Genomic DNA, 24,906 nt, shown 5'->3' on the forward strand with positions numbered 1-24,906 from the left:
ATATATATATATATATATATACATATGTAAGTTATGTGTGCGTATACATGACTAACATTACACCACCGAGGCTTTCAAAAGTGAAGTACATCAAAGTCAGTCAGTTCAATGGCGCTTTTTATTTGAAGAACACTTACATTTTTATCCAATAGAGATAACGAAAAACATTCACTTCAAGCCAAATTATTATTATTACTCTTATGATCTTTATTGTCATCAATGTTATCTATTCAACCAAACAAGACATTACATACAGTTGCATAAATATGTACCAGGAAATGGCATACAGGTCACATGCTGTAATACATGTGTAGTATGTTTATGATAGTTAGGGATATAGCAACAATAATGTTTATAAATAATATCTATAAAAATGTATTTAAAAACAAACCCCGACATTGATATTACTGTGTAATAATAACGTTACATCAACATAGCTATTTTTTTCCTATTTAGTAATCTTCTTTGTTTGATTGTCCTTTTTTTTCAAAAGCATGACACCACATATATTATGTAACCGTTCAATCGGCATTACTGAAGAGATCTGAGGAGATAAAATTTGCCTAAATTTCGATAATAGTATTGCGATTAAACTAACCAGGTGGTGAGCTGGCTCCAGGCTCTCAGCCTCTTCCAATAAGAATATTTACAAAATAAGAGCAAATGGCTAAACTCAAAAGTCTCTGTCAGCCACTAAATGGCTTGAACCAGAGCTGAGGTTAAACTTGCTAGGTCAAACCTTACACATCTTTATAGCGGGGGGGGGGGGGGGGGAGGGAGAAACTCAATTTCTACTGCTGTTCTTCTTTTATTTCTGCTATTTTCATTGAACTGTTTGAAGCCTTTGAGTAGTTCTTGCATATAATTTTCCAAATCATATTTTGGGTTATTGGTGAACAAACACACTAATTGAACAATATTTGTAAATCTTGCCGCTGAGAAATCTTTTAAGATTCAAATGTTCAACAAATGTTCAAATGTTCAAATGAATTTATTAGGTATTTTCTGCATCGAACATATATTACAAAAATGAAATACAGTAATTCTTTTGTTTACAAGACAATGGAACATACAGTGTGTTCATCCGAATATAAAACTGAGATATACTTGTACAGATCAAAGAAAAGAGTAAGAGGACACGTTGATTGGGAACCACTCGGGATAAAGGAAATAAAATGATCTGACTGAATTATGGCACATGTATTGGGAGTGTAAATGCAGAAGACTGTCGTCAAATAAGCATATAGCTTGAAGATACAACAGCCTGAAAGATTATTAATCATTGTTCTTCTTCTTCTTCTTCTTCTTCTTATTATTATTATTATTATCATTATTATTATTATTATTATTATCATCATCACTATCATTAGTCTCTGAGGATTCTCGTTTCCAGCACTTTCTCTCAGAACAAATAAGTTCTTCGTTTGAAGAAACGCTGAAAATATTAAGATAAAACAATGCATTTCAGATATCTAAAATAAATTGCAATATAAACAAAGGGTACAGGTTGTATATGGCCAGAATGAAAACGATATAAAACAATCCATGCGTTAGCTTATGTGAGGTGTTATCAGGCGAAAGTTTACGAAACAATTATATCGATGGAATTCATTTTCTTTGCTCAAATTTTTACTAACAACAAAAAACAAAAAACAAAAGCAAAACACTTATAGTAAACTCATTTCATTATTTTTTTCCATTTTTACAGAGAAAAAAAAACCTCACTACCACTCAGTGCACGTAGAATTATGTAAAGATGAGTTGCAAAATCAAAGGTTAGCATTAAATCATTGATTATCAAAAAGAAAATTTGAACTTGAAACCTGGAAAACTTTGAAAATAGAGAGTATATTATTGAATGAGACACTCAAAGCATTTTCTCATAATTCATTTATATTTCTATGCCATTTTCTTCTGTACATATAATTATGTTGAAAACCAATCCAATTTTGGACACTGTTTACTCTTCATCCGTCTTCCATTTTGTTTCTATTCCATTTGAATTTATAGTCATGACGTAGCTTATTGTACGCGATCCACTGTTGTGTCCGACTTTCAAACAAAATGTAAACACATTTGGGTTAACTGCAAGCATCTTTTCGTGTTGAAATACATATTTAGATTTCTTCACTATCCGACCTTCCTATTGTTTTTTAATCTATGTTCAAGAGTTTTACTTTCCAAAAGCATTATCCATCGAGTAATATTATAAATATGTTGTGAAGGGCGTGACTGAAAACAAACTAAACAGTGGTAATTGGATTTCCTTTTAACAAGTGAAAAAAAAACACAGAATAAAAAAAAAGTGAACACATTTTTGAGTACCAAACTTACTCACACCAAGATTTACAGTAAATAGCTTTTGAAAACAAAAGTAAGTTAATGATAAGAGCTACTGTTCCAAGATGTCTAACCCACATTTTCCTGCTCCGGTCATTTTGAAGTGTCTTTGTCATTACGCCCTGATATCACGGCTTTATTCTAACCCTCTGACCGTGAAAATACAACCATATGGTGCATGGTCAGGAGCAATGTTGGTATTGACATGACAAAGCGAGTTTATCTCTTTTATTTGCATACGTGGTGTGTTTGAGTAAATTCGCAAATATTTCTCCTGATGCGGGGGTTACTCCATGCTTACACGATAACAGTATGACTGAGTTCACTGTATTTGTAAATCATATAAAGACTATGTGACTTCAATCTATTGACTTTAATTACATTATGCTTCTTTTCTTCTTTCAGCTGTGGGTTGTCGTTTTTTTTAATTCACACGTTAAGATCATATCTATAATACCAGATCACGAACGTTGACATTGTAAAACATGCAACGTTACACTTCAGCTACCCTGTTTCGTTACTATGGTTTCCTGATAAACTTCAAGTCCTCCCTCACTTTCTGTAAGAGAACGTTTAGTTTGCAGCCATATTTTTTCAAAATTTTATGTCGCTCCATCATATTTCAGTTAACTGCAGCTAAGAGGAATATCAAGAAAACAGTATGGTAGAAGTTTCATTAAGATCAGGCACGAGATTCGAAAATCATCTACATAATTCTGAAATTTTACGCATTTGCCTATTTAAAACAAGGAAGGAAAATGTATAGGATCTTACTGCAATTTAACATAAACTTCCATGTCGTCATCCAAACGAGCGGTTCATTTTAAATTCTAAAGGGTTCAAAATAAGTGTGTTTGTTTGTTTTATGATCAAAGATAGCAGAACAAAGCCTGAATAATAATCTTATTGGTTATAATGTAACCGAGGCTTTTCTTTGCCAAAGCCCTGATTATTTCTGTGTGGTTATTTTGTGTCATGAAATTAATCGGATTGTCGGATTTAGTCTTTTAGTACCGTGAGATAGATCCATATGACTCTAAACGATTTTATTTCCTCTATATAAACGTTTCCACACGAGTCCAAATTTTAATTGACTCCTCGATTTCTCTGGCATTCACACTCCCACGGGATTGAGGTAGGAACTTCATTTATTTTTCACTATTTTCATAGTTGATGTGCATCTTCGGAAAGGAGAAGATTGATTCTTGGAGAGAAACGAGCAGGAACTAATGAATGCTGTTGGTCACGAAAGACTGTTAGATTGTTTCATTGTTGCACTCTCTTACCAGTTCGTGGTTATACTTATATGGTATTCGGACGTGACTAAAATAGTATAACTGTCAATGGCAATAGATGTACCGTATTACAATGCTGATTAAAAATCGACATCTCCTGAAGATATATACCTGTTCAGGACGCAGCTTTGCATATTTTTCAGATGCCAGGCTTTCGTCTTATAAAGCTGTGTCATTGTTACCGTTTACCTCCATTCCTTGTCATCTATTCTTACTGCTGATTCCTTTTAGTGTTTTTTTCTTATATTCTTCTGTAGAGTATATTTTCTTTCTTTCCTGCTCATTCTTCCTCCTCTTTGTTCTTTTGTTCTATTCTTTCATCTTCTTCTTTGTATTTGTCTCTTATCAATTTCGAATCCTCTTCCTCGCCATCATCATTTCTTTTCTTCATCATCATCATCATCATCCTCTTCTTCTTCATTCATTCATCTTATCCATCTTGTTCTTCCCCTTTTTTATATTTCATCATGTAATTTTCTTCTTTTTATTCTGCCTATGTCGCTCCTTCCCATTCCCCTCATTTTCTTTTATGTTAATTAAACTCTTGTCTGTTTCACAGGGAAAAGCACCAGACATGAGGGCTTTTATCGTGCTGCTGTTGGCCGCTGTGGCCTCCGCCAGATTGGCGCCACTTTTCACCCACACTGATCGCATCCCCGGACGTTACATCGTCAAGCTGAAGGTGAATATTTACCACTCTTCGTGGTTTTCTTGTGTAATGTGTGTATAGATTTCTTTTGGTGATAAATGTCTCGCACGCTAAATTTCGTGCAGGTGACCCGTTCGCCTTTTTATGTAACCCACTTTAGCCAATATACTCAATTCACTGCGTTTCCCGGGTCACATGATCGGACATTCTCATAATGCAAATCAACGCAAATCACAGATTTGCTTTGACAGCGTCAAACGTTCAAGCATGAATCTTGAACGTTGAAGATGTAATCCCGATAGCAGTTTGCCCATGAAGCTAAACTAGGTTGAGTGTTTAATCGTGACAGTGGGTAACACTGTTGAAATCAGAGTGACAGTGAAAAACAATTGTTACTAATTGTACATATAAACACAAGCCTACATTGGAAAGGGGAATGTGCAAGCAAATTTCAAGAATAGGTGTTTTGCTTGATTGTTATTAATTGGGAAAGAAAATGGTAAAGCTTATCCATTTGTTCGTGTATTTTGTCGTATTTCGCCGAATAGCCGGGACAGAGTGTTGACGCCAACATTGCCTCCCTGGATAACGTCAAGGTCTACTACAAGTACAACAAGGTCTTCTCTGGATTTGCCGCTCTCCTGAGCGACCGCATGGTCGATCTCGTAAGTGAACCCCACAGCGGGGAAACTCCTTAAATTATCTGTTTTTAGGCTTAACAGGCACTCGTGACAGGTCTTTGTAACTATGTCGTAGATCTATCCGTACATGTCGATAGACCTATGTCTTAGGTCTATCTGTCGTTATGGGGCTTTTTATAATGCATTTTGTGTCTTTTTGAGCGTGCACAAGTATTTCAAACTTTTAGTTTATGTCTTATCCATGCAGTAACAACATTGTTAATGGTATCTGCATGGGGTATAGATACCTGGTATATTTTTGTAATAATCAACTAGTTTTTATATTTGAAAGCAGACTTGGTGGGTCAAATATGCATATTCTTAAAAGGGGGCGCAAAATACAGATAACTGAGTGGTAGCAGCGACAGGTGTAATAAAGGACCCTGGACAAAGGAGGTACAAGTAGAAGTGAACAATACCATTAACAACGAAATTCATGTAACATGATCTATACTTGCTCACATGATAACCTACAAGTTCTCTCAGTATCAGTATGCCTTTGCATTTTGCATCTCAAGTTCGTGATAATCAGTGATTCTTACTCTAAGCAGTTGTCTTTCCAGTGTAATTCATCCACCAGGTTGCATTTTAATTTGGATTTGTTTTTATCATTTATTCTTACTATCATCTCCATGAATAGACATCAACTGATGAAAACTAGATCATTTGTACCATCTTCGTAATTGATTTAATCGTTCTTGGTGTTGTACAGTGTAGTAGTACTGCATTAGATGTAACTGTCCACTAGTACATCAGTGACAGTATGCAGTGTTATGATCTGAAGCAAAAATCCAAGAGACTCCACTTACCCCATTCCCTCCCCCCCCCCCCCCCTTTTCAGCTGCGCAAGTCTGATGCCGTTGAGTACGTCGAGGAGGACGGTGTGGTCCGCGCCAACTCGATCGCCTCCTGGGGTCTGGATCGCGTCGACCAGATCTCGCTCCCACTCGACGACGTCTTCACCCCAATCGGCGACGGCAGCGGCGTGGACGTGTACGTGATCGACACCGGAATCAACCTCAGCCACGACGACTACGCTGGCCGATCCTTCTACGGCTACGATGCTCTGGGAGGAACCGTATGTTTCTCTGATTTTGTTCGTTTTCTTTTTGAAGGCAGCAACTCCATCAATAGAGCTCTCCCAGTCCTCTTTCCCACCTCTACCACACAAGGCTCCTTCAATAAACCCTTTGACCAATCCTCCGTTCACCGTTCACCCTCTGTGTGCCTCCATGTTTATTTCCTGTCCATATGCGTGTATAAAATCTGCGCACATTTTGACTCATTGGCGCAGAAAGGGTTAACGAACAAACCAAGCTCCCGTACTCTGTCAGACTATAGCTCCTCAGTCCTCAACAACTCTTTCACAACAAGCTCCTCAAACCCTTCTTCGAAACATCCCTCAAATTATCCAATCCTTTCACGCCAAGATCTCCATCCGTTTCCCAATCCTCTCTTTGGGACCCTACTGCATCTTCTCTTTGCTTTTGAGCATCTCCTATAGTTTATTATCTCTACATATTTTGGGTATGCTTTTAAAGTAACACATTCGTGTATTTTCGCCCGCTGAGAGCAGGGCGGTGGGCTGGATAAGTTTGTGCCGTGTTTGCAGAACAGTCTAGAATTCTTCGGCTGAGGTCTAGTGAGATCAGCTGAGGGGTGTTTTGTGTTATCTCAGTATAAAGTGACAAAAGATTATATCCCGCGAATCGGCCATGAAGTATGAATTGCGTAAGATATCTTGTCCACTTCTGACGAAGATCAGAGTGCTAACTCTCAATCTAATAGAGAGGTCGGTCCGACACACATCCGAAGCAGTGTGATTGATATCGAGCGATTGCCATTAATCAGCAAGCAGTAGAGCAACTGGGCGCATCGTGTCCAAGAAACGAAGTGTCCCGTAAATGACTGTGTAGCTAAGCTTTGTAATCATGGTCTCGACAAAAGAAAAAAAAAAAACCTAGACATTAATTATCCCTGGCATTTTCATAATGTTCACTGAATCTTCCAGGGTGCTGACTGTAACGGGCACGGCACTCACTGCTCTGGAACCGTTGCCGGAACTGCCTATGGTGTCGCTAAAGCAGCCAACATCTATGGTGTTCGTGTCCTCAGCTGTCTTGGATCCGGATCGTGGTCTGGTGTTGTCGCTGGTAAGTTGTTTGAGATTCTTCTTCTTCTTCTTCTTCTTCTTCTTCTTCTTTTCCTTCTCCTTCTTCTTCTGCTTTTCCTCCTCTTTCTCCTTCTTCTTCTCTTCCTCCTTTTCTTCCCTCTTTGTTCTGTGCATCTCTTTATCAGGTCCTAGCACTCTTGATCTTGTTTCTGTCGGTGTTGTGGTTGTTCGACATGTCTCCACTGTCTTTCCCTCAGCTTCTTGTCAATAACAACTTTGTATGATGGTGAAATAAACAGCGATGATATTACGACTATGGATGACGATGACAGTGACAATAGCGAATTTTAGAGAATAATGATTTTCTCATCATAAACATGCTTGTCATCCGAGGGCGTTTAACATTGAAATCCCCAAACTTGCATGACGCTATTTTGCAGGTCAACAGGTGATAATAATTCAAATTGCGCTATAGTAACTTGCGTCTACAAAAACCCTATCTTCTTTTTTTCTTTCTCTCCTTTTCTCGCTCCTTGTATTACTCTCTTTCTTTCTTTCTTTCTTTCTTTCTTTCTTCTTCTTCCTTTTTTCTATTCAGTTCGCCGCTGACATCTTGTAAATATAGGGGATGTTTGAATGGTGATATGCATGATTGATAAGTAAAGGATTTCATCAAACAAATCCGCCATCTTCTGATTATTGCTTCTTTCATCTCTTATCACGACAGGCTGCGAATGGGTGGCCGATAACCACGACGGTCCCTCCGTCGCTTCCATGTCCCTCGGAGGAGGCGCCAGCGCCACCGTCGACGACGCCGTCCAGTACATGATCGACGCCGGAATCACCGTGGCCGTTGCTGCAGGAAACGACGATGACGATGCGTGCGACTACTCCCCTGCCCGCTCCGGCCCGGTGAGAACTTTTCTATTCTCGCTGCTTCATCGGCGGCATCTGACATTCTCGTAATCATTCCAGTAATCATATAATTATCTATCTCTGATATGAAAGTTGTAGTTTAAAAGTGAGTTAACGTACCAGCGATTTATTCAGCTCGAAGCATTACTTTCACTCTTGCCATCGGTAGTGCTTCCCTTAGTGTAAGATTTAAAGACTTGATAGCATTTATCATTGATATGACTTTTACGGTTCTGAAGAACTCTTAGTTGGTTTGTTCAGCTTGAAGTAGTTACTGATCAGTCCTTAACATCAGTAGTGATTTTCACGATGTTGAAGACAGCACTTATGACTAAAATCTTGTTGTGTCCCTTGAGAGAGATAGCATAGTCCGTGTGATCCAGCAAATTTCTATTGGACAAAGTGACAGAGTGGTTATATCAAATCGCTCAACTGTTATTTACACACTAAATGATAGAATTGTGATAAGATGACATCACCATTTCATCTAGTTTACATTCAATGGTTGCAAAAATATCACAGTTTTACAAGCACATTGGAAACTTTGAGATAGACGTCTCACCTTGTATCCATTTGCAAAGAACTTTGGGACCTCTGCCTGTATGATAAAACTTGTTATCAGTAAAGTATTGTGGGGGTGCTGTGGCATATAGTGGATAAGACTCTCGACTCCCGATCGGAGGACCCGAGATCGAATCCCGCCCAGTGCTGACGTCCTTGGACAAGATGTTTTGCCCACCATGTCCCTCTCGACCCAGGTGTATAAATGGGTACCTGGCAACGCTAGGGTAATAATAATGACAGGGCTCTCTGGTAGAGCAGTGGCAACACTGAAGAGGCTACCCTGGGTAAATAAGACCTTACAATTAAAAAATATATATTGCTTCAGCTATCACACAAATTTTGACGAAATTTTTCTGCATTATCTCCTCCTACCCCCCCCCCCCCCCCCCCCAACTTTCACCCGAATCGCTAGGCCATCACTGTTGGTGCCACCGACAGCTCTGACGATCGTGCCTACTTCTCCAACTACGGCTCCTGCGTCGATATCTTCGCCCCTGGAGTTTCCATCACTTCCACCTGGATCGGAGGCAACACCGCTACCAACACCATCAGTGGAACCTCCATGGCCTGCCCACATGTCGCCGGTGAGGGCAGTCGTACACAAATTAGAAGTAGATGAATATTCATCGGAAGAGTACGAAAATCGCGGTTGTAGTCAGTTAATTGTAGTGTTTTTATACGAACAGTACAGTTACAGTGGGAGCTAAAGTGGTAGCTAAAGTGGAAAAATATGATATTCGATGCTGTGATGGTTTTTACAGAAGTAGCGGTACGATAAACAAGCAAGCAATTTGTTTTTCGAAATAATAAAAAAAAGTAATCTTGATACCACATACTGTTTGGCAAGAGCTGCAAGGTATGAAGCTTTACAAAGTTAATCAGCTCAAATAGTGATGAGAAGACCTGTATTAGATTTTGAGTACCTCGTAATGGCTCGTTGAACGATGCTTAGGGTGCTTTTATGCTCAACTTTTCTGGGCCATAATCAGCGTTTTGACACTTGATTAGTCCAAAACGAGGTTGCGTCCATGCTCATTTTGATATAAACGCCGTTTCAAAACGTTTCAAAAATGTCCATTTACGATCGACGATTCTGCCTCATCACGTTTCATAGGGAAGCATAAACGTAAAATCCCATAGGATGTTAATCCTCAAATTTGACGCCAAAACGTATTCTCGTCCCTCGTCTGCTGACCACCAGGCGCTGCTGCCGTCGTTCTGGGAATCAACGCCACCATGACCCCGAACGAGGTCAAGAACACTCTGCTGGTCAAGTCCATCGCCGGTGCCATCTCGGATGTCGGTTTCGGCTCGCCCAACCTCCTGCTCTACATCGGAGAGGGCAACGGTGGCGGCGGCGTCCCCAGTGACCCTAGCGACCCCAGCGATCCCTCTGATCCCGCTGATCCGAGTAAGTAGTATACAGTACCTTCTTTTTGTCACACAAAAATGAAAACGGACATTGCAGATGCAAATCGACTATCGATTTAACATTGAATTATTTTCTTTAATCCAAAACTGTTGATGACTTTGTATATATATTACTCTGCAAGACCTTAATAATGAGGGTCATGTATTATTATCATACATAGCAATATTTCGTCTCTGTATAAGATATATCTTATTATATTTCCTGGATGCACAATTCAAAATTCAGCAAAGCAGGTGTTGTTTCTCATTATACATGTATTTTATCGAAAGCTGTCATTTTTTTCATGGGCTCCTCAGTCTCGTAATTATGTCCCTTGTCGAGGTAGCTTGCGGAGGATTTTTCAACGCGACCAGCGGTGCCTTCGCCTCGCCGAACTACCCGCTCGATTACGACAACAACATGGTGTGCGACTACGTCTTCTCCGCCCCCGCCGACAAGGCCATGATCATCAACTTCAACAACTTCGAGCTCGAGAGCAGTTCCACCTGCCGCTATGACTCTGTTGAGGTATGGTCGTAGGCGGCGCTTTAACCGAGCCAATTAGTAACTTGTTTCCTTTTCACTTTTTTTTTTCTTTGAGATCTCACACTCTGTGAAATAGGCTCCCATTATAGAGACGTGTGGAAAATCGAAACAAAGAAGAAGAAGAAGAAGAAGAAGATTATAATGATGAAGAAGGATGTAGAATATACTAACAATTACCCACTCATCAAACTTAACCACCATATTTTAATGACGCAGTGGTGCTATGCCTCTGTTTATTCGTTTGTGTCGTATATGTTAGAATGTAATAGTTTCAATCCCAAGCACATCTTTAACATAAAAAATCTTTCAGTACTGGATCAAATGAATTATTGGAGAATTCAATAGTCGTAGTCAAATAATCACAACATACTGCTTCAGTTATCGTGAAATATACATAATTACAGCTTTTTCAATACACGTACATCAGTGTACTTGTCCTTGGGTTTTGTAATTTTGGGGAAAATCAAACACCATTATGTTCTACATTCCACACAATAAAATGTATCATTGAATGAGGGACGTCGATTTGATGAAAAGAAAATAATTATAGAAACACAAACTCTTCCTCGCGCGATGATGTCGATTGCATGTAATCTGAGGAACGCCAGACAAGGCAGCCTCGACCTAACTATGTTATCCTACTTAGAACAAGATCTTTCACAAGGAAATGAATTTGAAAGAGACCTCCTTAATAGAACCACTAATTTGGGAATGTTTTACTTCTTTTCTCTCCCTTAGATCTACGATTCTACGGGCGCACTGCAGGGCACATACTGCGGCACAGACTCACCAGGCCGTGTCCTCAGCCAGGGAACAACTACCGTGCGCTTCCAGAGCGACTCGTCCGTGACTTACAGTGGTTTCTCCGGTGTCTATGCCGTCGCCGACGGCGATACCGAGATGCCCGAGACAGGAGGTAAGAAGACTGCCTGCTCTGTTTCAATCAACGGAGCGCAGCAGTTTCCAGGTCTCAAAATGGAAACAGAAAACTTTTCGAGGCCCTATCACAGTTCAGGGTCCTATTTCATCAAAAAAGATGTTATGATAGCAACGTCTTGCTGCAATGGCAAACTGTCATGGCGATGAAAAGAATACTACATCCTGGGGAGGGGGGGGGGGTGTTTCATAAAGCTGTTCTTAAAGTTACGAAGGACTTAAAGAACGACTGGAACACGTTCTGATGTGCTATACTTTCACAATTTCAATAATTCAGCACAAGAACTGAACACCAGTCGTTCTTAAGTCGTTTTATGAAACACCCCCTGGTGGGCTGTTGCCATTATATGAGAAGTTGCTATTCTAGCAAGTGTTACTATCCTTACATTGCTTATGAAAAATTGAGGATAGATCCCAAGATGTTTAAAAACCAGTGTGGCTAAGTACGTAGATAAGACCACGAGGCATTCATTTGCTGCGATCCCTTTCATTGATCTCCTTTAATTCTTCCCTAGCTCTCTTTCTACTTGCTGCTCTCCTAAAGCTGTCCATGTGCTGCAGAACAAAAAAAAAAAAAAAAAAAGTATAGGCCTACTTGACACATACATAATACTCTATTCTGTATAGCACATAAAAATCAAAGTTATCGATAACATATTGATTATTTTTTCATTACCACGCAATTCCCCTCGCAAAAAATCATAATTACAGAAAAATGCAACAATCTTGTAATTATCATCTCTCTGCCAGATTGCGGTCACGTGTTCACCAAGCCAAACGGCATCCTGACCTCCCCGAACTACCCCAGCAACTACGACAACAGTGACACCTGTGAATTCACCATCAAGGGCTCCCCCAACGAGACCGTCACTCTCACCTTCACCGACTTCAATGTCGAGAGCCACTCGTCCTGCGCATGGGATGCCGTCGAGGTAATTTTGGTTAAAGCACAATTTCTATAACCGAAGTGAATTTTGGTGTGAATCGCTATACATTAGTTGATTGCAGATAACCCTATTGACTATAAGAATACAGTTCTTTCATACCTTGTTGGCAAAGTTGACTATGGTACATTGTATCACGAATTTTACAGCGGGGTTCGGGACTGGGTGGCATGCAGTCGCCAGCCATACATCGATCTACGCTAGAAGATATCGTTGGATGTATCGTTACATAGAGCGTCGATCCGGCAAGATATTGCATAATAGGACCCTACTGTAATTTTGTACCGTCGACAGATTCCATTTGTGAGAGAAGTTGCGAAATATGCTTATGGAGCGATGTATCAGTCATAAAGTAGAATCAAAGTCTTTGCTGGTGTTAATGCCGTTTAACATAAAATCGGTAATGTTAAAGTTTGTGCATTCAACAGAAAAGAACTACACACAAGTTTAAACTGCAAAAGCTATGAAATTCATTTCCATGTCAAAATTCAACGAGTACCGGTAAATTGGGTTCACTAATATTGCCTCTCCCTGTCGCCATGGTGATACAGGTGTACGACTCGGACTCCAGTGGTCAGCTGCTCGCCCGTCTGTGCGGTTCCTCCCTCCCATCACCGATCACTTCGACCTCCACCTCGATGTTCGTCAGGTTCACCACCGATAGCTCCGTCTCAGACACGGGCTTCCGCGCCTTGTACACGCTTGCTTAGGACAAGCACCGTTGCCTGGCAACTCGCGCCAATCATTCCACGTTATTCATGACTTATCTTACGTCATGGATCGTTTCTTCACAACATGATTTGGAAGACATCATCTTTTATTCTCACATTCAAGCATGAAAAGGAACACACCAGCTAATAATCAGTCAGCAAGATGTAGGACAGGCTACTATGAAGTAAAACATTAGTACAACCATCTACAACGATTCTAATTATATTGGAATATCATGATGCATGACGTTGTTAGATGAAACTTAGACGAAGGTATGCCATGGAGTTCAAATCGGCACAAACCAACGTGTCATTAGTAATAGAGAATCCAAATGACAAAGTTTTATCCTCTGTTGAAACACGATGCAAGTAGAAGTATATCTTCACCACTTGCATGACTTGCCGAGATGAGTGATCAGGTTTTCGTGTCACCCGCCCGTAGAGGGCGCAAACGTCATTCATTGTGACAATGAAAGCTTATCATCTTTATAATTATTCGGTAAAATAATAAAATATCTCACGGGTATACTGATATCGAGTAAAAAATGAATCTCAAGTGGAAAATTCTGTGTGAAGTTGAGCAATGAACTGTACATGAGTGTCAGGAAAGTGTGATTTCTTTGTATAAACGAGAGTGGATATTGAGAGATTTGTGCATGCATTGTAATTATGCGTTTCCTCAACTCTTCGGAGAAAGAACCCTCAGAACAGTAGTACAGTAAACAAAATTAACATCAACCTTCACATTCACCCTCTTAGATGCAAACGAAAAATTATAGGTTGTGTCTTTTTCTACAGATATCCAGATCCTCATCTGAGGATAGCAAAGACAGAAAAGAGACCCATTTTCTAAACAAGGACAAATGTCAATAAATAGTGAATACATGTAATTGAATAAAGTACATGTATCTTACATTCTTGAAAAAAAAAGATAGTGTAGATAGAACGACGAACAAACGTCTCTACGCACAGCAAGAAAACGAAGTAAGTAGACCAGTGGATGGAGTTAGCGCCCAGTCCATGCGTACAATATGTATGCATTATATGCATATATATATATATATATATATATATATATATATATATATATATATATAAAAGAGTATATGAATATAAGAACGACCCAAGTCCAATTTTTGGCCAAATATAGTTTGACATGGGAAATTGTAGCTTATGCATGGACTCATCTTGTCTGTAAATGATAAATCCTAATTACCCCCGGAAGTGCCTGAAATGAATGAGTTAAATCTTATATTAATGTAAGAATGAAGGACTTGGGTCATTCTTACATTCATATAATAGCGCCCTCTCTCATCCTTCTCCGATCTCTATAGCAGAATATCATGTATATGAATCAAAGAACGACCCAAGTCCATATGAATCAAAGAACGACCCAAGTCCACCACACAAAATGGCCTCTCCACAATTAATGTAAATGTTAATTGTCATAATAATATATGTTCTAATTTGTATATACAATATTGCCTTCCCATCACAGTTAAATAGAATATTATTGGACAAATAAAAAAGATATTAAGTTTTTTTTAGTTTACTCGAAATGATCTTCCATGGACTTGGGTCGTTCTTATATTCATATACTCATATATATATATATATATATATATATATATATATATATAGATTGTATGTATATATACATATATATTCATTTATCTTTAGCTATCATGAGGACTTCAACGTAGACATGTTAATTCTACGCACAAATGTATTACATGGAAACATCTACGTTGTACACGTACTTTTTTTTTTAAATGATAGAATTTATTCAATATTTCTCAAAGGGTAACATAATGGAAGAATAGATAAATCGATACATGAAAAGCAGAAAAGAAAAATCAGCCAAGTCGGTCATGGAAAAAACAAGAGAAACAAACAAGAACAAACACGAAGCATGTTGTACTTGATATCGTAAGGTTTCGTTTATTCCGATGTCTGTGTTTTTTATATCTCCTTTTAAGATAACATGGAAAGAAACTCAGCCCGTTACCCTGAAATGTTTATTCACACAAGTGGTGACGTTTTGCGATAAATACATTAATTTACTTCTGCGTAGATTAATCAGAGAATATAACAAAATTCAGGCGATTAAAAATCACTTCTCCTAACATCCCCTTCCCTCATAAAAAGGGGGGGGGGGAAGGTGAAAAGTATTATTTATTTAGCGTGGATCTACTTTCCAACTCCACGAGCGTAAACAAACATCACAAACACAAATGTATAGAAACACCTTCATATTTACATTACACTGGACAGCTATAGGGAATGGTTAATACATACAAGGAAATATTTTCTGGTCATTTTTGAAAGTTGGAAATAAATAAGATAAAACTTTCAGATCAGTGGCAAATTTAATGGGTCCATCTTATACTACATGTAGTTCGTTCATTCAAAATGCACATAATTTCCATGAAATTAGTTTTTCCTTTGACAGGCTTAAGTTTGCCGAATATTGAATAGTTGAGCAAACTCAATAACATCCGGTTTTGATGACCTTAGGGAGACTAATGCATCTTTAAGAATTAATTGTGATATAAATTTTGCTTTTGAAAAGGTAAAATTCATCACTCACCCTCTAACACCGTTTGTCTATATTTTTCGTTGTCAATTAGGAGATTTGACCACGCTATGTGTGTGTGTGTGTGTGTTTTAAAGAATATATCGCTCTCTTTCTTTCCCGCCCTATCTCTCTCTCCCTTTATCTCGCAAATATATTCCAGCTGCTTACATGTCCCTTTTTCCGTGCAGTGGAATATGAACGAATTTAAGCCAATATTTTCAGTTCTGTCTATTCTTGAGAGAACGGAAATCATATACATGTACAAGAGTACAAACCAACTCATAATCATTAAGTTGTAATAAAACTCTTATGTCTATACAAAAAAGGTACTCAAATACACCTCTAGATATTGGAAGAGCTAAAGAGTTACGCCTTTTTACAGCATTAAAGTCTACTCGAAGAGCTGAATAAGTTGATTATTTTTTCATGGATATACCGAAAATATTATCAAATCAGCCTGAATAACAGCAATGATAGTATTAGTATACAATTCACCACAGGAAGTATTGTGCGGGAGCACTCCATACAGTGAATAGGTGCTGATGAATGCCTAGGCGATCAAACCATAACAGTGAGTGCAATCAGCGGCCATCTTGGAGGCCAGCTTGGTTCAGCAGCTGCGGCAGGATGGCTACGTAGTACACGACAAGGAAACCATAGAGAAGGACCTGGATGAGGATACCGGAGATGAGACCAGCGAGCGACCACCGTTTGGCTGCCCTCGAGGCTTCCCGGGCCCCCATCATATCACCGATCGTGTAACGGTTCCTCACCTGTGGATAATGGTTAGAATGGTTGAGTCTTTGGGTGCACGTTGCAAGACCGACACCCACGAGACCTAACAGCCCACGAGTCATACAGCCCATGAGTTCGACACTAAGCAAACAAGGCCCGGTGAGCGACACATTAAGCCCCGTGTTGTAATGTCGAACTCGTGGGCTGTTTTTACCCAGTGTCGAACTCATGGGCTGTATGACTCGTGGATCTTTTTTTTTTCAGTGCGAGCTCGTGGCCTGTATGACTCGTGGGATTAACCCGATTCTTCTCGTTGTTATAGGTCTCTCCCACTTCACTCACTGCCCAGAACAGACGGAGATTGATATCCTAATTTCGTTCCACGTTGAATTATGTTGTCTCTTCATTGCATGCAGATCAAAATGACATATTGGTCAAAAGTAAAAAGCAAAATATTATTTATATTAACAAAGATTCAAGATTTGATTTGATTTCCGCCTTTTTCACAAAAGGAATTTTAGAAAGAAATAATCCAAAAATTATTATAAATTGAAAAGTATTACGAATACGTGTAATAATCATACACTACAATAAACTTATCTTACAGGTGAAAAATAGACAAACATCAAGTCAAAATATTACAGCTAAGTGCAGTAGACCGCCATCTTAAGCAAACTTGATTTTGATGGCGTTCCTTTTGACGGCGTATTCTTTTTTTTTTAAGTACATCAATTAAGATTGACATTAGTCTTCGGAAAACTTTAAAGTGATATGCCTATACATGATCGTGGGTGCTTCAAAACAAGACAACAACACGTGTGCACTAAGTAATATTGCTGCTTACTAACGTGTCCAAGCTGAAGCATCAAAGCCCCTTAAAATTTATCATTTACCATATTATTGGGAAAGTCTAAAGCTCCCATATGGGGCATGTCCTGCATAACTTCGTTGAATCTTCAACTCAGGCTATATTGAAGTCCCAACAAAATTACATTTATTCGTAAAGACAGTCTGTAATCAACTATTTGGCTCTGTTCTGACGTGAGTGCGTGTGTTTGTGCGTGTGTGCAGGTTTTATCAAAAGTGAGCAGTGTACGCACACACACACAAACACACTCGCAAATGTAACATCCGGGTAATTCGTTCATTCATTCATTCATTGATTTGTTTATTCATTAAGTCGTTCATGTATTCATTCATAACCATATAAAATATTAATTTATTTACTTATTCATTTATTCAGTGGCGACTTATTTTATTCTATGTTATCAATTAATCAGTTAATTACTACATGTATTATCATTTTTTGTGCTAAATGAGCAACGGCGATCAACTATCGTTATCGCCGATGTTATGTACTAGACGCTTACCTCCATTGCCTTGACGACGCCAATGATTCCGAAGGGAAGACAGCAGCAGACGGTTACAACGAGGGCCAGAGGAAGGTAGTCGGGTGGTTGCGGCTCAGTCTGGCGCACCATGAAGCTCGGCTGTGGGGGAGCCTGGTACTGGATACATTATGTGTGAAAATAGACTGTAATAACGTTATATCAATGTTATAAAAGCGATTAGAACATCACGGTCTTATGTATATCCAGGGCAGCCTCTTTAGACTTATCACTTGCAGAGGACCATAAGTACTCCCAGCACACCGGTACCCGTTTATACGCCCGAGTCAACAGGGATCTTTCAGAGGGCAAAACATCTTATTAAAGTGTTAGCGCACCGAGCCTTACCTTCTACTACGAGTATACAAGACTATGCGGCGCCCCCACTGTGACGTCACAATGACGTCAGGCCAACCACTTCGTTTGCCGGAAAAATTAGTCATAGCGTTTAAAGATTTCTGACACAGAAATGAATCTTTGGACACTAACGAAATAAAAATAATGATCAGGGAGCTGTAAACAATGGCGCACACTAGTAATTAAGTGATCGTAGAGATGCGAGAGAAAATGGTGTATGTATTCTTTTTTCAGGGTGATAAATTCATTTCCATGCATGCAGATCGAAATTGATATCTAATCTAAGATAAGGTAAGTTTTTACCAACAAAGATTTCTCTTTCTTGGTTGTAACAGCTCACTATGTTTATAACTTTGGGCGATAGTTAAGCTGTATCCTCTGTCTACTTAAGGCGGGGAAATTGAGGGGGGGGGGGAGGGGATATTACATGCTAGAAAACTACAATGGTTGAAGGTGCTTCTTCATTTCTAAGTTGAATTTCATAGCTGGAGTAACATTTAAACATTCATAACAATAACACCGAAACATATTTAAAGACGAAGTTTTGGAAGCTTCACGTGTTTTTTAGGAAACTGGTATCAGCCATAATCCAATTCAAATCTGGATGAAGTAATCAAATGATATCATTCATCTCCGAAAATGTCTTTCTATGACCTTTACAGAAACGTTTACTAAATATCGATTTTGCAGTGAAATAAACACAAATAGTATCTTTTTTAACAGAAGGATTGTGTAGTTTGAATGATTTAGTAAAAATGATTTTCGAGGGGTGCATAGGGTTGCTGATTAAGTAGCTATTCATATTATAGTTTTGTAATGGTCAGTTCAATCAAAGACTTGTGAAGGTGTAACATCAGCACCTCACGTTATTTGCATCAAAGAATATCTTCACGACAAAAACCATTTTTGTGTGCAAAAACAAACAAAACAATATCATGAAACTTTGGAATCTCCATGATTACTGTATATTCTGAAGTGATATCTAATTAATTTGTTATACTGGAGAAACCAATTAATCTGACTCTTATTATGTAGTCCCATTCAATACGGACCAGTGAACAAAAATTCCTCACACTTTCTGCTTTCGTCAGCACCCTGTCTTTATCTCATAAACCTCTTTACTAGCAGAACTTGGGAATATACCAATTTTATTGATAATATAAGTTAATAATATATAAAAAATATGTTTCAGGGAATAACAATCTGTGCTTACAGTGACATCCCACCAAGTCAGCTTATACTACGTCATATAATTAGACGATTATTAATAGTAAATTTCTGTTTTCCGAATAATTGTTCCTGTCAATTTTCTATTGCTTTTTCTGCCCCCCCCCCAAAAAAATGTAATTTGTACTTTGCGTAATTATTTCCGTATGTCACAGAACAAGCACGCGACTGCTTTGTGTTTAGTTGTGTTTCCTTAACTGAAGAACAGTTTTGTTGCAAATAAATCGAAAATAAAAAATATCGAGACAAAAGTGTAGCAACATGACCTGAAAGGAAATTAAAAAAAAGAAGCAAAGATACGTGCACCCTAGTCAGAAGACAGCAATCCCTCAAAATATATATACAAACAATCATATTATATATATATAGGCCTATATATATATTATATATGTATTTATATTTATATATTATATTCATATGTTATATTTATATATTATATTTATGTATCCTATTCATATATTATATATTTTATCTATATTTACATATAATATATAATAATGTACCCGTATAAGTACATCTATAGCGAAGATTATATTTACCGCTTGCTGGAAATTCGGATTCGACTGGTAGACAGGCGGTGGCAGGCCTACTGGGGGGACTACCCCCTCTCCGTAACCATCAGGAACATTGGGAAGGGGGGCATAACCATTCTTTCCGACAGCTGGTGAGGGGTGCAGCTCACCGGCCTCTCTCGCTTTCTCCGTGGCTGACGCTGGAAGGGGGTGGATATAAGAAAGAATGATGATTACTGTAACCCCCACTTTAAAAAGTTATTGGTTGGGGTGAGGATCCAGCTTTTAACTTTTTGCAAGATACCTAAAACCATTAATGAAAATGTTAAAGAGCATACGATTCTAAGATAAATTCAAAGTTTATTTGATGATAATCGGTTTTAAAGTGGACGAAACATTTAAAAAAAAATAGTAAAACAATGCGAATCTAATGAAAGGTGGGTGCAACCTTATATTAGTATCACTTCGTTTTAGATATCTCAGCCATTTGGAAACCAATTTTCATCATAATACAAATTTCAATTTCAAATCTGTATAATAAAGTTAGAAATCGACAACTTTGTAACCAATACATTAATTGTACGTACTACTGCTATAAAAGGGAAATGGTTCGTGATAGAAATTTCAAAGAAATTTCATACAGACGGCTTCTGCTCTGCGTATTACTATAGGCCACTTTTGTAATGTACATATTTATAGACGGTTCCTTTTCTATACAGCCTAGTATAAGCGAAACTTGTTATTCACCTAATCCCTTCAATTGAAATTCACATTACGCAGAAATTCACATACACAATCCTTCAGTTGTTGGTATAATAAGGTAGGGTAAACTTCTAGCAAGCTTTGTAGTTGTTAAGCCTCTCTGTGCCAGGGACTTTGGACAGTGTGTATGGCCCTATGTGGCTTTTCCTGCCAAACAGCACTCAAAGCAGACAATGGGTTGAGGCGATTGTTCTTTAACAAAACAAAACAAAACAAAACAAAACAAAACAAGATAAAACAAAACAAAACAAAACAAAACAAATGCATAAATGAATAGGCCTATAATATGACAAGAACAGTTTCTTGTGAGAATGTGAAAAGTGGTCAAAGACTGAATTTCAATGCATACCATAACGATTGTGTTAGGCTGTATTTACGTGTACATAGTTTTGCTTTCAGTTTATCCAAACCATGTCAGCAGAAAACGGATACTGTTAACATCCTTTTATGGACAGCATAAAATAACACTATGAAGTAGCACTCTTTCAACATTACAATTTGTAGCAAGATAATACAACTCACAAGAATTTCATAGCAGGACAAATTACGATTAATTCTTCATGATTCATTGTATTTGGGCACCGGAAATGGCAGACGGAAAAGAAGAAAACAAGAAGATAATGATGAAGAAGAAGAAGAAGAAGAAGAAAAAGAAGAAGAAGAAAAAAAAGAACGACTTTCTTGAACTCGAGGGTCAGTTGGTAAACGGAAATGCAATTATGAGATAATAATTATACAAAGAGAATGAATGTACACACGATAAAGAGGATATAGAATGATCACATGCCACATGTACAGGACTTTATTTGGTGTGCCCGTACATGTAGTCAATTGTGTATAGAATAATGTGGGAATCCCCGGGAACATTTTTTTTTTCAAAACATCGCTCCATGAAGGCAAGGAGCTCTGCTATCGTTCGCGTTTATAAAATCGTAGGCATAATCAACATAGAGATCTGTAATTTGAATTGTTTTTGTGACCCTGACATGCTCTATTTATCATAGTTCACATTCAGACGATGTCAAAGATTACGTCTGTAGTGACAGCATTATCGTGGACAAATATATATATATATATATATATATATATATATATATATATATATAAATCTGTGTCATAGCAAAATTTGATTTCCGCTTCTTCATCAGCGAAAAGAATATGTATAATATATAACTGTGTTAAGAAGCTTGACATTCTTCATTCCTCATTCCTAACTGCAAGCGCAGATGACAATTGACCGAAAGATCGGTCTGTATCTGGTCGTCGGGGATATGTACCGCGATGACTGCGTCTGGCTTCACGGATCCCCTCTGGAGGAGAGCGATAACGTAAAAATAAATAAATAAATAAATAAATAAAAGATTCCTCCGGACAGACGGATCTTTCTAAGATGACATATGAAATCGGTGCGAGATATTTCTGTTTATAGTGGATCCAACGATGCACTTTTTATATTCTGTGGTTTTTGCCTATAAAACATGATCCGAAAACTCGCTGCAGAATAGGGAAATACTGCGCTTGCAGGTAGGAATGAGGAATGAAGAATATCAAGTTTCTTAACACATTTATATACGCAACAATTAGGACCACGACCTAACGTATAGTACAAGTATAACACCCTGAAGTCTGTCTTAATCAGGGCAGGAGGCTAGCAACGGGCTGAGATTATTGTCATGTCGTCAGTTTGACTAAACGTGCGCACAGCATGCATCATGTAAAATCAATAATCGCTTGGCAGTAATTTACATAATCCTACAGACACATCGTCATCATAGATTTTACATAACGCTATGATTTTATCAACCCAACAGGGCACGAGTTCGGTGTCTGCTGAAAGCCTTATTATTTCAAGGATTTGTAGCATTGCATTTCCCTAATCAAACACTCGGTTTGCAATAGCGTGTACTTCCTACATTTCCTCAATCAACACGTCCTGTATATTGGGGATTTCTTCCCTTTCATCAGGGAGGTGACCTCCCTGCTTTTACACACTGCGCGTCATGCTTTCACACAGCGGTACAATATACGAGCCTACTTCAGAATTCCGCAGACAAGAGCCGCTCACGGCACACGACCATCGCTACTACAAACGAAGAGTACAATGCCAACATACGAGCCGTTCTCCCGCGTCAAAATTGGTCGACTACAAGTGCTTATATTCTCGCTCGCTTTGCACACGTACCAATTTATCTATTCACTTAGAGAAACCACATATTACTTACCGGACATGATGATGTTATAGTGTTTTACAACACAAAGCTGGAATGATGTAGATAACCAGGGCAAACCGCAATTGCGATGTCAGAAGGTAACATACAACACTTGTATTTGCTCGCGTTGACTCTCGTAGGTGTCGACAGCGATTTTTACTATGACGTCATTCTCAAAAATAGGTTCGAAGTCCTCGCTAGGGATATTTCGAGTTCGACAGATCAAACTAGCTGGGAAGAAATGTCGACGCGGAATGTCGATCAAAAACGTAACAAAAATAACCTTGTTTTCCTTGATAATGATTTCACAACAACGATATATTTTCCCCGTTTTCTTTTCTAACACAGTAATTTTGCTTGTACAAATAAAAGAGACCACGAAAATGCTTGAACGCATCAGTAAACAGAGTAGATCGTACAGCTTTCTCTTCTGCTTGTATTATCCAACATTACATTTGCATCTAAGTTGATAGTATTAGTAATGACTGTGATAACGAAGACACAGTTTCTGTTGATACGGGCAGAAATTTTCCATTCTGTTGATGATTACTACAATCATGATATGACAACTTAAACACTTACTAAGTCATGTTGGCTATATGAATCTTTAATATGGGTATTATTACTATTACGCTGATGTTATGCTATCATCGTTTTTATCAATGGAAGGCATAATAACATGATGTACCAACATTATAACTTTGAATGATATTATACCCGTACTACATCCATATTTTTATCCAGTCCTTATTAGATAGTTACCTAACGATGAAATGATAACAGTTAGGTGATAATAATGATGATATCTTAATCATTGGTATCATTTTGATATCATGACAATAACAAAAAGAAAAAAATACACATACGCCCCTCCCCCTAATGTGTAAAAACATGCTTGATAACACAAACCTATAGTCACGGTGGTATAACAGGGGCGGATCCAGGAATTCTGTAAAAAAAGGGGGCGCAACTGATATTTCTGGTGCCACTTCCGGGTTTCATTTCTTTTTTTTTTCTTTTTATTTCTTTTGTTTTTAACGAAAAATAAAGGGGGGGGGGCTCGCCGATTGCGCCCCAATCTGGATTCGCCACTGTATAATGCAGGACCAAACGATAAAAACTACCGGTGATGCTGCCACGTGGCATATTTCTGAGTTTCCGAATATGAGCAAAACTCACGATGTTCAAGAAGAAGAAGAAGGAGAAGAAGAAAAATCAAACAAACAAACAAACAAACACCTGTGCGCATAAAGGTTGATATCATTCATCTCCTAATCATGTGCCACCATCCATCAGAATTTTCATTGTGTTGATTTTGTTTCCTGTCATTATATAGATAAAAAAGGAATTAATGACGTTGATTTTCATGCTCAAAATTACGGAAGACGGCATGAAAATACTCAGTCCCACTCGAAGAGGCACGAAGACATTAACTAAGACATAACTGTCACTGCAGCAGTATGCAGTGAAGAGATATAAGAGTTCTCATTCCATTTCATCGCTATTTTTTGTGTATATATTTCTCAGAAGTATTCTGAATGCAACTTGTGTACTGTGATATAACTCATGGTGACAATTTTGTACATAGCTGGTATACGGTTACTTACACATGTATCTTACATACACCTGTATACCTGCAACTTGGCGTTTAATATGAAGCTTGCAGCACTGCCCCCACAGCCCCTATTGTTAATTTCTATGTCTGTCCAGCCTCTATTATGTATAGGAGTTGGACGCTTGGGCCCTATCTTAGTCATAAACTTAACCTCCCAAGCACACAACAAAGGCCCCTTTCAAATTGTGTAGTCCCCTATTGTTTGAACCCAACTTCTGCTGGTAGCCTTGGCGTGGGAACCAAGTTAGCTTTTGCAACATCTTGGGCTTAGAAAGCCAGCAAGAAAGCCAAACTAGTCAGTATCATGTTCGATCATCGTTGAGAAAGCATCTCATATCTAGTACCTCGTATCTCGTGTCTCGTATCTTCGAAGTTCGTTCCTTCGTTCCAAAACCAGTTTCAACAGTTCAGAGCCTCCA

The 24,906-nt window shown here is 38.4% G+C and overlaps 2 protein-coding genes across 2 annotated transcripts; one reads left to right on the top strand and one right to left on the bottom strand.

The window, feature by feature from the left end:
* Nucleotides 1-4,209: 4,209 nt before the first annotated feature.
* On the top strand, nucleotides 4,210-13,103 carry LOC139732149 (extracellular serine proteinase-like). The gene is made up of 11 exons (XM_071643020.1): nucleotides 4,210-4,317; nucleotides 4,833-4,949; nucleotides 5,806-6,042; nucleotides 6,976-7,117; nucleotides 7,805-7,989; nucleotides 8,969-9,140; nucleotides 9,758-9,967; nucleotides 10,314-10,495; nucleotides 11,252-11,429; nucleotides 12,200-12,381; nucleotides 12,945-13,103. The coding sequence occupies exons 1-11, from the start codon at nucleotides 4,210-4,212 to the stop codon at nucleotides 13,101-13,103; spliced, it is 1,872 nt and encodes a 623-aa protein (XP_071499121.1).
* Nucleotides 13,104-14,946: 1,843 nt separating this feature from the next.
* On the bottom strand, nucleotides 14,947-23,022 carry LOC139732115 (proline-rich transmembrane protein 1-like). Its single transcript, XM_071642982.1, has 4 exons — nucleotides 22,885-23,022; nucleotides 19,928-20,100; nucleotides 17,787-17,924; nucleotides 14,947-16,454 (listed from the first exon to the last, which is right to left on the bottom strand). Exons 1-4 carry the CDS (start codon nucleotides 22,889-22,891, stop codon nucleotides 16,263-16,265), a joined length of 510 nt encoding a protein of 169 aa, XP_071499083.1. The 5' UTR covers nucleotides 22,892-23,022; the 3' UTR covers nucleotides 14,947-16,262.
* Nucleotides 23,023-24,906: the final 1,884 nt, after the last annotated feature.

The sequence above is a fragment of the Diadema antillarum genome, unplaced genomic scaffold, assembly GCF_040938485.1.
Source record: "Diadema antillarum isolate AM-2024a unplaced genomic scaffold, OU_Dant_1.0 seq00000400_RagTag, whole genome shotgun sequence".
NCBI lineage: Eukaryota > Metazoa > Echinodermata > Echinoidea > Diadematoida > Diadematidae > Diadema > Diadema antillarum.

Bases quoted from the DNA above. Each gene is read 5' to 3' on its own strand.
- LOC139732149 (XM_071643020.1), top strand. From the start codon at position 4,210: ATGAGGGCTTTTATCGTGCTGCTGTTGGCCGCTGTGGCCTCCGCCAGA. The intron at 4,950-5,805 runs GTAAGTGAACCC...CCCCCTTTTCAG, and splicing joins GCGACCGCATGGTCGATCTC to CTGCGCAAGTCTGATGCCGT. The intron at 6,043-6,975 runs GTATGTTTCTCT...TGAATCTTCCAG, and splicing joins ACGATGCTCTGGGAGGAACC to GGTGCTGACTGTAACGGGCA.
- LOC139732115 (XM_071642982.1), bottom strand. The intron at 17,925-19,927 runs GTAAATATAATC...TAATGTATCCAG, and splicing joins ATCCGAATTTCCAGCAAGCG to TACCAGGCTCCCCCACAGCC. The intron at 16,455-17,786 runs GTAAGCGTCTAG...CATTATCCACAG, and splicing joins GCGTCGTCAAGGCAATGGAG to GTGAGGAACCGTTACACGAT.